At 36.2% G+C, this 12,546-nt stretch overlaps 1 protein-coding gene across 1 annotated transcript; it reads right to left on the bottom strand.

The window, feature by feature from the left end:
- Positions 1 to 11,931: 11,931 nt before the first annotated feature.
- LOC120269098 (NDR1/HIN1-like protein 6) lies at positions 11,932 to 12,546 on the bottom strand. Its single transcript, XM_039276384.1, has one exon. It carries the CDS (start codon positions 12,544 to 12,546, stop codon positions 11,932 to 11,934), a length of 615 nt encoding a protein of 204 aa, XP_039132318.1.

Below are 12,546 nucleotides of genomic sequence, written 5' to 3'. Positions count from 1 at the left end.
CTTATTATAAGTTCACCAACATCACATGAGCAATAGAGCACTAAGAAAAGAAGGTAACAAGAGTTTGGTTCCTTGTCTTGCTTTCAACCTTTTTCCTTTTGGTCACAAGCATAACATTTTAGACTTAACCATGTATTCTAGTGGCCTTGTATAGTTTTAGTGGCATTTTAGTGAGGTTTAGATAAGGTTTCTCAATGAAAAGATTGAGTTTGTTGACTTGTGGGGCCTTCTTTTCTGTTGAGTTTTGGACTTGTTTATCACTCAACTAGATTAGATGAAGAGAGGAGAAAGATTGGCTTCCTTGCAATATATGCTACTATTCCTTTATATATATATAAGTTTTTTTTTTATAATGTTATATATATATATATATATATAAGTTAATCAACAAGGCAATATTTCTTTTCTGTTTTTTTAGATTTTTTATTGTATATATAATATACAACTATATAATATGAGAGTGATAGTTAGACCTGACCACGTTTCGGTTCCGGTTCGGTTTCGGTTCAAAACCGCCGATTCTGGTTTTATAAACTATAGAACCGGAACCGAACCATAGTCATAAGGTTCCGGTTCTCGGTTCAGTTCCAATACGATTCCGGTTCCGGTTCGGTTCTAAATAATTTAATTCCAATTAATTAAAAAATATAAAAAAATTATATTATATATATTTTATTTAAAAAATAAAAATAGAACCGGAACCGGCGGTTCGGTTCCGATTCGGTTCAGGTTCCGGTTTTCAACTCATAAGAACCTTAACCAGAACCTTAAAGTTCCGATTCAAGGCTCCGGTTTAGAACCGAAATCTTTTTTACGGTTCTGGTTCGGTTCTAATAGTGGCGGTTCCGGTTTGATTCTACGGTTTGAACCGAATCACGGTCAGGTCCAGTGATAGTTAATTTCTCTCCAAATGAATGGTTAAAGGTTTGACTCACTTCCATAAATGTAGTTGTTGAAGGGTCATTATTTATTCATATTTACTATATATATATATATATATATATCATATTAATTATAGCATTAAGTGTCACCAGTGTGCAATATGTGTGAAGAATAAAAATCGAATAAGATATTTGGAAAAACATAAAAATGTATTTAGTAAACATATTTATATGTGTACTTCAAAAGCAGTGCTATGTTTGTTAATTGTTACTGTTATTTTTCTTCCTAATACATTTCGAGTGATTTTTTTTTAAAAAAAAAATCCATGTCAAACCATGAGATTGGTAGATGCAAAAGTGGATTTTTTTTATATTTATATTTATATATATATATTATTAGAACATATGTTGTTACTTAAAAATATATATATATATATATATCCAGTTTGTTGGTTAAAATTTTCATATTTTTTTGGAAAAGAATTTATTAAAAAATAATAAACCATTTGAAGGAAAGAATTTGACCTTTTTTTTAAAAAAATAGAACATTTCCATTATTATCATATTTTATAGTGGAAATTGCCAAAAAAACCCTACAACTTTGCCAAATTGCCAAACAAACCCCCATAGTTTCGGAATACCCAAAAACCCCTTCCTTTTTAACTCCATGATTTTGAAACCCCCAAAGTAAGTAACGGCATTAAACGGAGTGTATTTAAAATTTTATGGACGAAAATGCCCTTGCACGGGAAGTCGTGGCTGCACCGATTTTGGCGGTGTGAGAGGAAGTGGGTGGGTTTTCTTAGGCATTACAGCTGCTTGTCTTCTCTCAACTCACGACTCCAGCTCAACTCGCGTCTCCAGCTCTTCTCTTCCCACCGACACTCTTCCCTTTCCACCGGCGTCTCGAAGAAGAAGTCCCGTCGCAAGTATTCGGCGATTTCGTCACTTTGCGATCTAAGGTATTCATTATGGTTTTTGTTAACTATTACATTACGAAGAGACATTTTTTTCGGTTTTGGTTTGTGATTTTGTTTTTTTGTTGGAAGACATTGAAGCTTTCAGGGGATTAATCGGCTGGGGTTTTGTTAGTCTGCAGGGAGATGTCTCGGCTAGGGTTTTTGTTTTGTTTTACATTTTCGTCTATGTATACTGATCGAAATGGTTTTCCCGATTGTTGTGCTTTTGTGTAATGTTTATAATCTACGTTTACCCTTTCGAGTTGATATGGTTGCAGCTTGTAAAAAATGAGGTCTCCGTTTAAACAATGAGCTTTCTACCGTTTAAGTTAGTTCGTCTCCGTTTAATTATTTGTATCTCCGTTTAATAGTATACGTCATCGCTTAAAAAAATGATATCGGTGTTTAAGAACCGAGTGTTTACTGCTTAACAAATTACATTTCCGCTTAACAATGTGCTATTATTGTCGCAGGCTTGTGATTATGGTGGTCAATCTAGTTAATGGGCGATGCTACTTGACACCGGTAGTGGAGACCGTGGCTGAATTGAAAGTTCACATGATCCCTCGACACTGGGAGATCATCCGAAGGACACCGTTCACGAGATTTCATCGAGTTGGAAGTCGTATACCAAGAGCGGGCCCTTCTTGACTCTCGTTGCAGAGATACGATAACCGCACCAATAAATTCGGGATCGGGAAAGCATGCGACTTTCGAGCCCCGAAGATGTGGCAATCGTTCTTGGCTCGCGTTGCGATGGGGAGGCAGTCGTGTTTCAGAAGAAGAAAACACGGTCAGCTTTCGAAGAGAGGTATTTATCGAAGACGTACGAGAGACACAGAGACTCCATCAGGAGCACTCTTCAGCAACTCGTTGGACAGAGGGGAGAAGAGGAGAATTTTGCCAAACTACTGATGGTGTACCTCCTGGGTACAATCCTCTTCCCAAATACCTCCGCTCGGGTTCCTAACCGGATCGTTGATTATGTCGATGATCTACCCGGAATGGGGCGTAAGCGACGCAAGTGGCTTATGGAGGACATACCACAAGCCGCTACCCGAGTGCAATCTAGATGCGCGGGGAAGAAGACCAACACCGGGTATGTTAAGGGTCGCAGTGGCGCTTAACATCCGGTTTTTACTGAGTGACCGGGAACCGGAAAGAAAGTCCGTTTCGCAAGATCCCAAGAATGTCGTACTACGGTGAAAAATACTTACAGGAAGCGAGCGACGATAGAGACAAGTTTGTCATCTCTCGAAGGAAAAGAGGTAATAATTCAAAAAAATATTTTTGTTTAATCAGTAAACTTTAACGCTTTAACCATATCATTTACCGCTTTAACTTTTATTCATCTATCGTTTAACATTATAACTTACCGTTTAACTTTGTTCAACTACCGTTTAAACTTTTAGTTTAATGTTTAATTTGTTTGTTTACTGTTTAACACAATAGGTTATAACGTTTAAATATACGAGTTACATGTGTAAATATAGTTTTAATTGTTTAAACTAAATAATTTCGCTAAGATTGTTTGTTTTACACATGCTAGTTTCCTGAGCTGGTTCCGGCGAATGCTGATGAAGAAGTATTTGTTCGGGCCAACCGTCGGTCGGATGTTATTGCTCCGGAACCGCTTGCTCAAAGGCAAGATGAGAGGGCAACCTCTTCCTTGCGCTACTGGGACGTCGTTCTCCGCTTCCGAGCCAAAACGCATTCGTCGAGGGCCGGAGAAGCCCTCCCCACCCCCGCCCGACCGTGGCTTCCCCGACCAGTGTCGGCCCCCGAACGTGGCGGCCCCACTGCAGGGCACTAGGCGAGGATGTCACTCGCAACTCTCATGCGAGGCTTGCGATTTTTGATGACCGAAGTTCCCTCGGCTTGTCGCTCGGGTGGAGGCGTTGGAAGGCCGGTCGCGATCACAATCGACTGCGCCTTCCCTTCAAACAAATGAAGCACCCGGGACGGATACGCCGTCGGAGTTCGACGACGAGGACATCATCGGGGTGGCCCTTCAAAGACGGCCTCATTCGAAGAAGCTTGCAAAAAGAGGAAAAACAATAATGCCTCCGTCTCCACCCGTCTTGACGTGACGATGAAATAATAGCAGACACCATCGGCAGCAGCACCATCGGCGGTCGATGTTGTTAACGCTGATGACATGCCCATCACGGTGGAGGAGATTGAAGATGGCGCCGAGTTTGCCGTGGTGGAAAAAGATCGTCGACTCGTTGTTGACGACATCATGCATACGGTGGAACCGGCGCCTGAAGAAGAACAACCAGACAACGTTGTGTCTCCCATTGATGCTGCTGCCGTAGAACTCACGGTTGAGAAGGTCGTTGAGTCTATCCTCAGCGAAGTGGGAATTCACGGTGGAACCAACGGTCGACCGTGCCGCATCGAGGCGCATACAATCCCACAAGAACAAGAAGCATGTAAGGAAGTGTCTCCCGTTGATGCTGCTGGGTCGTGCCCCCATTAAAGGAAGCCCGATAAAAAGTAGAAGAACTTCGGAAAGTCTTCATTCGAAGAAAAAAATCGTTGGCAATCGCGCCTCGATAAGTACTGACAGGGGAGTTGATAAGGATCTTCCTCAACCGCCCTATGGACAAGTAAGTTTGAAGTTTTTTTATGATATTGTTTAAACTGTTTTAGTTACCATTTAAGTAGGAGCGTTAACGTTTAAAATTTACAGATAACATTTAACTTATAAGTGATACCCTTTAAATATTACCGTTACCGTTTAAACATTCAATATAGAATTTAAAGTTTATACTTTAACGTTTAATTTTATACTTACAACATTGTTTACATGTCTTTGTTCCGTTCAACCACAGCACTGTCGTGTGGAAGAATGACTCTGTCAGCACCACACGGGCCAATCTATTCGACCTGCTCGAGGGGAAGGAGATGGTCACGAGCGATGTGATGGGACGCGATTCGTATGTATCTTGCAAAAGACGATGAGCGTAGTGCCATATCGTTATAAGAGGCGCGCCTCCATCACACGGCCATCGGGCCTTGTTCATGTCAAAGCGAGGCGACGACGCATATGAATCCACGATGGCTATGATTGGAGATGCCGCGCAACTTGCATGAAGTGGACATCGTCATCCTCCCGATAATTATGAGTGGCCACTTCCATGTCAGTCGTCCCTTGACAATGAAAAAAACAAGAATACGTGCATTATTCTTCATGCCAAAGCGAAGAATACGATAAAAAAGCGCTAGAAATGGTAAGTGATTTAATAATTTGTGTTTGTGTAATAGTGTTCGGTAAATAATCGGCATTCTAATATGAACTTGTATATCTCGGCAGTGGAACCTATTCGACATCCATGATCGACATGGAGTTAGGGCGAGTCGGCGATCGAAAAGTACCCGCTTGTTCACGACATTGAAGCCCCACGACAGAAAAAAGGAAGTGTCGACTGCAGCGTCTATGTCATGCGGTTTATCGAGCAGTTACTCGCCGGTGAGAAGCTACGGGTACCGCAGATCGACGTCCCCTTATCTGCGATTAAGGTATGTTTCCGCATACTTAGGGAGGGAGGCGGCACGGCATCACAGCCAGAGGGGAGTCTTCGTAAGCGGGTTCTTAGTCATTCTTTCTATATTTGTATACACGATTCTTTCTTTAATAATCCGATTCATTGTTTAACATACACTTTCGGTGTTTAAGTATATAGTTCATTGTGTAAATATCAATGTAATTGTTTAAACTCCGCTTTTCTCGTGTAAAAAGCGAACCCGGAGGGAGTGTACGCAAGCGGGGTCATAGTCATTGTATAGGTGTAATAGTTTCAAATGTAAACCAGTTTAAATTCAATTCATTTTTTCCGAAGAACATGACAAATTTTGTCAATGTAAATGTACATGTATCTAAATTCAATTAAATTCATTCTGTTTCGTTTTGAGGTTCTGTTCTTGTTGGATGATATTGTAGTCCGCAGGGTACATTATCGGGTAGGGTTCTGTTTCATTTTCATTTTCATTATCGGCTAATATCAACATTCATTTTAACTGTATAATGATAACTTTTGCCCTTTAACTTTCGTTTTCTCTGTTTAAGTTTAGGTTTCTCTGTTTAAATTTAATATTTTCTGTTTAAAATATCCTTATTATTTAATAATATCAATGTAATTACAACAAAAATATACTTAATATTTTCTGCTTTAAAAATATCCTTATTACTTAATAATCTCTTATAGAGTGTAATGTAATGTTCCGATTTTTTTATGTGCGACGGGGAGTGGAAACGCTGGGGAACCGAGCGTGTATTAGTCAGCTGGGGAACCGCTAGCACCATCCCGTTGTACATTTTAAGCGGATACAAATTTATTTTTAAACGATAAAAAAATAACAGCTTAAACGAGAGAATAAAAATATTTAAAAGCGTAAGAGATATATTTAAATATAAAGTTCAATATTTAAACAATAATAAGAAGTATATACACAATGCCTAGTCGGCACATGATTCATTCCACGATCCGCGATCGTGACCGAAACGTGGCAATGGCTACAACGCAACTTGCGGACCTCGGGACGCTCACGACTCGATCCTCTTTCGCTCTAGGACACCCGGGTTGCCTTCTCGTCACAGGCGGTCGCAAACGCAGTTCGCGATTTTCATCCATCGGCATGTCATTGTCCGGTATGGGGAATATAGCTTCCTTATACGCCATTTTTGAAGTCGAAGCTTCTTTCCACAGTCACCCGGTGTTTCTCGTTCTTCAAGAATTTGAAGTCAAAAATTCCTTTTTGATTACAAAAATTCCTAAGTGCGTCTCGAAATGTTCAACGCCTTCAAAACATTGTCCAATATCCAACGACAACACTTCGACTGATCGGATGAGGAAGGAAGGCATGCCACACCCTCAGGCTCGCCATGATGTGGAATAGAGCTGCCAGATTCGAATTCCCGCCAACACTTTAGTTTAAAAGCGAACACGATCAATATTTAAAGCAGAGACACAAAATATTTAAACGATAAACATAAATCTTAAACGTTAAAACAAAAAGTTAAATAATAAGTTAATAAGTTAATCGGAGATAATAGTGTTTAAATGGAAACTTGATAAATGTAAACGATGCGAGGGGATAATAAACAATAATTAACTTCTACAACTATATAAATATAAGCGAGAAGAAACTTACAACGAGAAGAACTCGCTTTTCGATGAGGATACGATGCCACATCATCCGCTCTCAACAACAAGATCAACAATGTAACATTTGAAGATGGAGTGCACGTGACACATGCTGTCTGGAAGTCAACCTCGCTTTTATATGAGACATACTGCTTTTATGTCCATCGGGTGTGATAAACTTCACCCTGACACGGGAAATATCGAGACCCCATCGCTCACATATTTCAGCTAACACTGATTCCTAAGAAGTCGTGCAGTGAACATTAGCACTCGTCCCCCCCCCGTTGTATCTAGCAATAGCACAAAAACTCTCCATAATTTAATCGGAAGAGCTAAAATTGAATACACCAAATGAGAAGAAGAAAAAGAAGAAGAAGAAGAAGAAGAAGAAGAACAAGAACAAGAACAAGAACAAGAAGAACAAGATATGAGCCTTCTAAAACTTTGTTTGAGAAAAAAAGCAAGCAGGGAGGCATTAAAAAAACTATGCATAAAGAAAGTTATGATTGGGCGCTATTTTTTTCCCACCTTTTGCAAGGGCAAAAAAGGAATTTCATATCGTGGACCCACTTCAACTTACCGGCGGGGGGTTAAAAGGAATGTAAAATATAACGGAGGGCTGTCCGGGGTGTGCAAAAGTTGGAGGGGGTTTTTGGGAAGTTTTGAAAATTACGAGGGGTGAACAGTAATTTTCCCTATTTTATATTCTAAAAATAAGAACCAAAATTTATTTTGAGTTAATAACTATAATTTATACTACAAAGTCTACAATAGGGAAATTTATAGAGATTAAAAGAAAGAATGCTCCATCTATATTAATATTCAACTAAAAATCTTCATGTCAGTATAATTATTATATAATAAAGTGAACAAATATTAATAATGTTTATTTTATAGAAATTTAATTGAATGATCAATCAACATCAACTTCTCAAAGGTCACCAATTTGAACGGTTTAAATCACTATCAACCATTCATGAAAATTATTTCATCAACCTATTTAATCAGAACTGAACCAACCAAACCGATTATAATAAATTAGCATCATTTAAGAGCTAATATTGAAAGGTGGAAATGTTTGGCAGTTGTTGGATATTTATCAAGCTTGTATGTAATGAAGTAGACATGACCCCACTTAATTTAATGCATGTCTTTAGAGGTTTGGTTAGTTAATGTCAGCTACATGATATTATATATATATTGCTTAGACTCTTGACCATCTGAATTTAATTTTAAATGCAATATTTTTGGAATAGAAATTGAATATTTCATTAATTATGTTGGAACTCCGCGGACCTAGATCCACTGCTTAAACTATTTTGGATTCAGCTATTTTAATAACCAAATCTAGATAAAGAATTTTTTTTCCTTTTTTCAAAATAATCTCATATTAAAAAGTAAATAAACTTTTCACATATTTATATATGTTGCTTGCTTTGCTTTTTTTGAATAATTAAGTATTCTTTCCGTTCTTTTTATCTGTCGTGATTAACCGAATCTCACGTACCAAAAAACTTAGTTATTTCACAAAATTTTATAAAAAATTAGTTACTTTTTCAAAACTACCCTTAATTTATATCTTAACATTTTTCTCTCATATTTAATTCAAAGAAGAGAATTGAATAAAGTGTTAAGAGTAATTTAAAAAAAAATAATAAATGATTATTAATGTTAGAAAATAATATATAAAAAAAAACATGAATTTGTGACAGATAAAAAGGACCAAAGGAAGTATTTAAAGTTGTGTTTAACTGTGTACTTCTTTTCCAAGAAGTGCATATGTGCTAGGTGGATAGATTCTATATGATTGAGATTTAATTTTCATTATTCCTCATTTTATTGTCATATATCAAGGATATTTGTTTATACATATGTGTATATGCATGTTTCTTCATAAAAGAAAATTATAATTCAGTTTTTTTTTTAAGTTCTGTTAATTTTATTACATATTTTTAAAATAGTATATTGAATATTATGTTTAATAAACTCGTTTATAAGATGATTGGGTAAAAAGGAGAAACCCAAGGTTATTTGTATAATTTTATACATCATTATTATAATGGTGTTATTTTGTGATGTATATATATATATATACATAATTTGGAGATATTCACAATAAATATATAAACTCAGCTTAACTTTTGCTCATCTAAATTTTCCAAACGGCAAATGCAAAATTGAAGGTATAATTATTTTTGTAAATTTTATTATTTTTTTCTCTGATTAACTAAAACTTTAATTTAGAGGCATATAAATTAGAAATTAACTGGGCTAGATTTATGATTATTGAAGGCAATAAAACAAAGAGTAAATGAGATGTATTTTTGGCAAGTTTCAAAAGCATCTCTCCGCGTCCCTTAAGGGGCTTTGGTTACCTGTAAGTAGGTGTGATATAATTTGATTTATAGGTAAAATGCTAACATGAGCGGTTTGGTTAACTGTGAAAGCATATATGTAGTGATTTGACTTACATAAAAGGGGTGTTTTGCTGCATTTGGACTTACGACCAAATTGGCTGTAAGTCCAAATGCAGCATTTGTTTTTAAAAGCTTTTTATTAAAATTACCCCTCTCCTTTACAATCGGCCGTCCAGAGCTACCCCTCTTCTTCATAATCGGGTGTCCAGATCTAGATCTTCTTCATCCTTGTAATCGCGCGTCCAAAGAGGATATCCTCTCCCCCGCTTACACTGTAATTTGAAATACGGACAACCAAACATCCCGTAAATGTTATATTTTAAAGATTTTGACCCATAAAGAGATAAATTTCTTGTAATAAGCGATTTTTTTTTCCTTGTAAGAATTAGAATTTGAAATTTTGTATTTAAGCGAACCAGGTCTCTATAATTTGGACAAACTCTTATTAGTCTCTTTAAAATTTACTATTTTACTCTTGTAATATATATATATCATCTTTCTTGAAGATGGACGGCCGATTTAACTTATGCCCAACCATGTGAAACCCCCCAAGAGGCCAGAGTGAGCCTTTGTGTAGCTCACCAGTGTTGGGGCTAAGTATAAGCCATGACCAACAATTTGTTGGGAGTCTCAAAATTTGTGATTAGTTCAAGCTAGACGCAAAACAACCCATTGGTGAAGGAATTAAAATAAAGTACATAAGTTGTAATTTTAGAAAATATAATTAATTTTTGAACAATTGAATTATAAGAATCTTTTGGGTATTTGAAAAGGTCAAGGATTTCGTGGTCAATTGCAACTTTGAGAGGAAGGATTTGTGTTCTTTCCTCTATAAAAAAACACAATATTATTTGCTAAGTATATATGCGGAGAGATAGATAATAATACTTTCCTTAACTTTCAATTATCAATTGAAATGGGTTGGGCTCAGCCCATTACTGGCCCATTTTGGCAGAGTCATCATTTAAAAATTTAGAGAATAATAATTTGAAGGAAAATTCTCTCTCTCTCTCTCTCTCTCTCTCTCTCTCTCTCTCTCTATATATATATATATATATAATGGAGGCAACATAGAAACTTGAACAATTATACAATTAGAAGTTGAAATTGGAGATGCTAATGCATTGACACTTCGCAAAAACTACAAGAAAATACTCAAAAATATATATTAAAAAAAAAAGGAATGATCGAATAAGTAAATGAATTAAGAATTACAAAAGAAATGGAATTTGTTAATAATTAAGCTTTTCAGTGTAATCCTCTTAATGTTCATCATTTAACTGGCCACCTGCAATCATATGGAAAAGACTAAGTTTTAATATATTTTAAAAAAAATAAAACAAATACAAGGAATAGTAATTGTGTTGATAATACATATTTTAAATACTAGACTATATATATATATATATGTGTGTGTGTGTGTGTGTGTGTGTGTGTGTGTGTGTGTGCATGACTTATTCCCACTCAATGTTAATATAGACGTACGTAATTATTTTCACTAGAAAAAGATTTGTGAAATTAATGATGATTTTAACTTTTGGGTTCATTTGTATAAAATATTTTTGAATCAGTAAGAGATAAGATGATTTCGTTTAAATGAAAGGATATCATAATGAAAGAAATTTTGTAAAAAAAAAAAGAGAGTAAAAAGTAAATAAATAATATGATACCACACCTTATATGCAATTTAAAGTAAATTAATGCAAATAAATACAAAACATGCAAAAAGAGAGAACACTTATGTGCAAAATATATATACTCAACAGTAATACAATATAATATAATACTACGCCTTAAATAATTAACGCAATGCAAAATAGGGCAATCTGATGGATATACTACTCTAAATGACACAAACACATATAAAGTATTCTTTCGGCTTATCCTATTTTAAAGGTTTTTTTAATATTTCTTTTTTAGTTATTCAAATTTATGAAACATTAAATATTATTATTCTATATTTATTTTATATATTTAATATATTTTTACAATTTTAAATAAATTGTATTGAACTATATATTTTATTAAATTATATTTTAAATAAAGATAATTTTAAAAAATTAATATAATTTTTTTAATTTATGTAAATAAGTTAGAATGCATAAATGAAAAAGACCGAGGAGTAAACCAATACAACGAAAGAAAGAGACAAAGATGTACAATACAAGAAAAAACAAAAAAGAGAGATATAGATGTACATGCAGTGCATGTAAAATGATACCATAAAAGACAACAGAAAACATAACGTATAATTACCCTAATTTAATGCTTAACTAATTGCAAAGAAAGAGAGTACACATTTGCAATGCCACGCAATATTACACGCAAATGCAAAGAATAAAAAAAGAGAGACACATGCATGCATAAATGCATGCAAACAACGCAAACGCAATTACTAATCAACCATGTATGCATGCATGCAAACTACATAAACGAAATTAGTTATTAGTCATCATGCATGGATACATGCATGCATGCAAATTAACTACGTAAACTCATGCAATTGTAAACAAGTAAATAATAATTACCCATTTTTTGCAAAGTTAAACATGAGGACACATTGACGTCCATCAGCAGCAGCAGCTTGATCAGACGTAGGAACATCAACCTGATCACAAAACCAAGTAACTCCAAACTCACTAGACTTAACTCCTTGAAACAAAACACCCATGTAACAATCCACCCAAACATTCACCACCTTCTCCTTCTTCATCTCCTTCACATCCACCACCTTTGCATTCACCTTCAACCCAGTAGTATTCCTCCTTCCCTGAGAGAACCCAGGCACAGTCCCCAACCCAACAAGCTCCCCATCCTTTGACGTAACCCTAACGTTCATGGCACGGTAGACAAAACGGATGGGACGGACGTTAGGGTTTTTAACGGAGAGGGAGAGGGACATGGTGCCATTGTTGGAAGGGTTGAGGTGGTTGAGGTGCATGGAAGGGAGGGATGGGGAAAGCCAGAGGGTGAAGGCAGTGATGGATCCGGCGAGGAGGAGGATTAGGATGAGAAGGAAGCAGCAACAGCAGCAGAAGCAACGGTAGCAGCAGGATCTCCGGCGCCGGCGAGGTGGTGGTGGAGGGATGAATGCTGGTTGGTGGTATGCTGGTGGACGTGGGAGAGCACTGTCTGCCAT

The sequence above is a fragment of the Dioscorea cayenensis genome, chromosome 9 (genome assembly GCF_009730915.1).
Source record: "Dioscorea cayenensis subsp. rotundata cultivar TDr96_F1 chromosome 9, TDr96_F1_v2_PseudoChromosome.rev07_lg8_w22 25.fasta, whole genome shotgun sequence".
In the NCBI taxonomy this organism is placed as follows: domain Eukaryota; kingdom Viridiplantae; phylum Streptophyta; class Magnoliopsida; order Dioscoreales; family Dioscoreaceae; genus Dioscorea; species Dioscorea cayenensis.
Note: the sequence above shows the minus strand (reverse complement) of the source record. Positions and strands in the feature narration are given on the sequence as shown.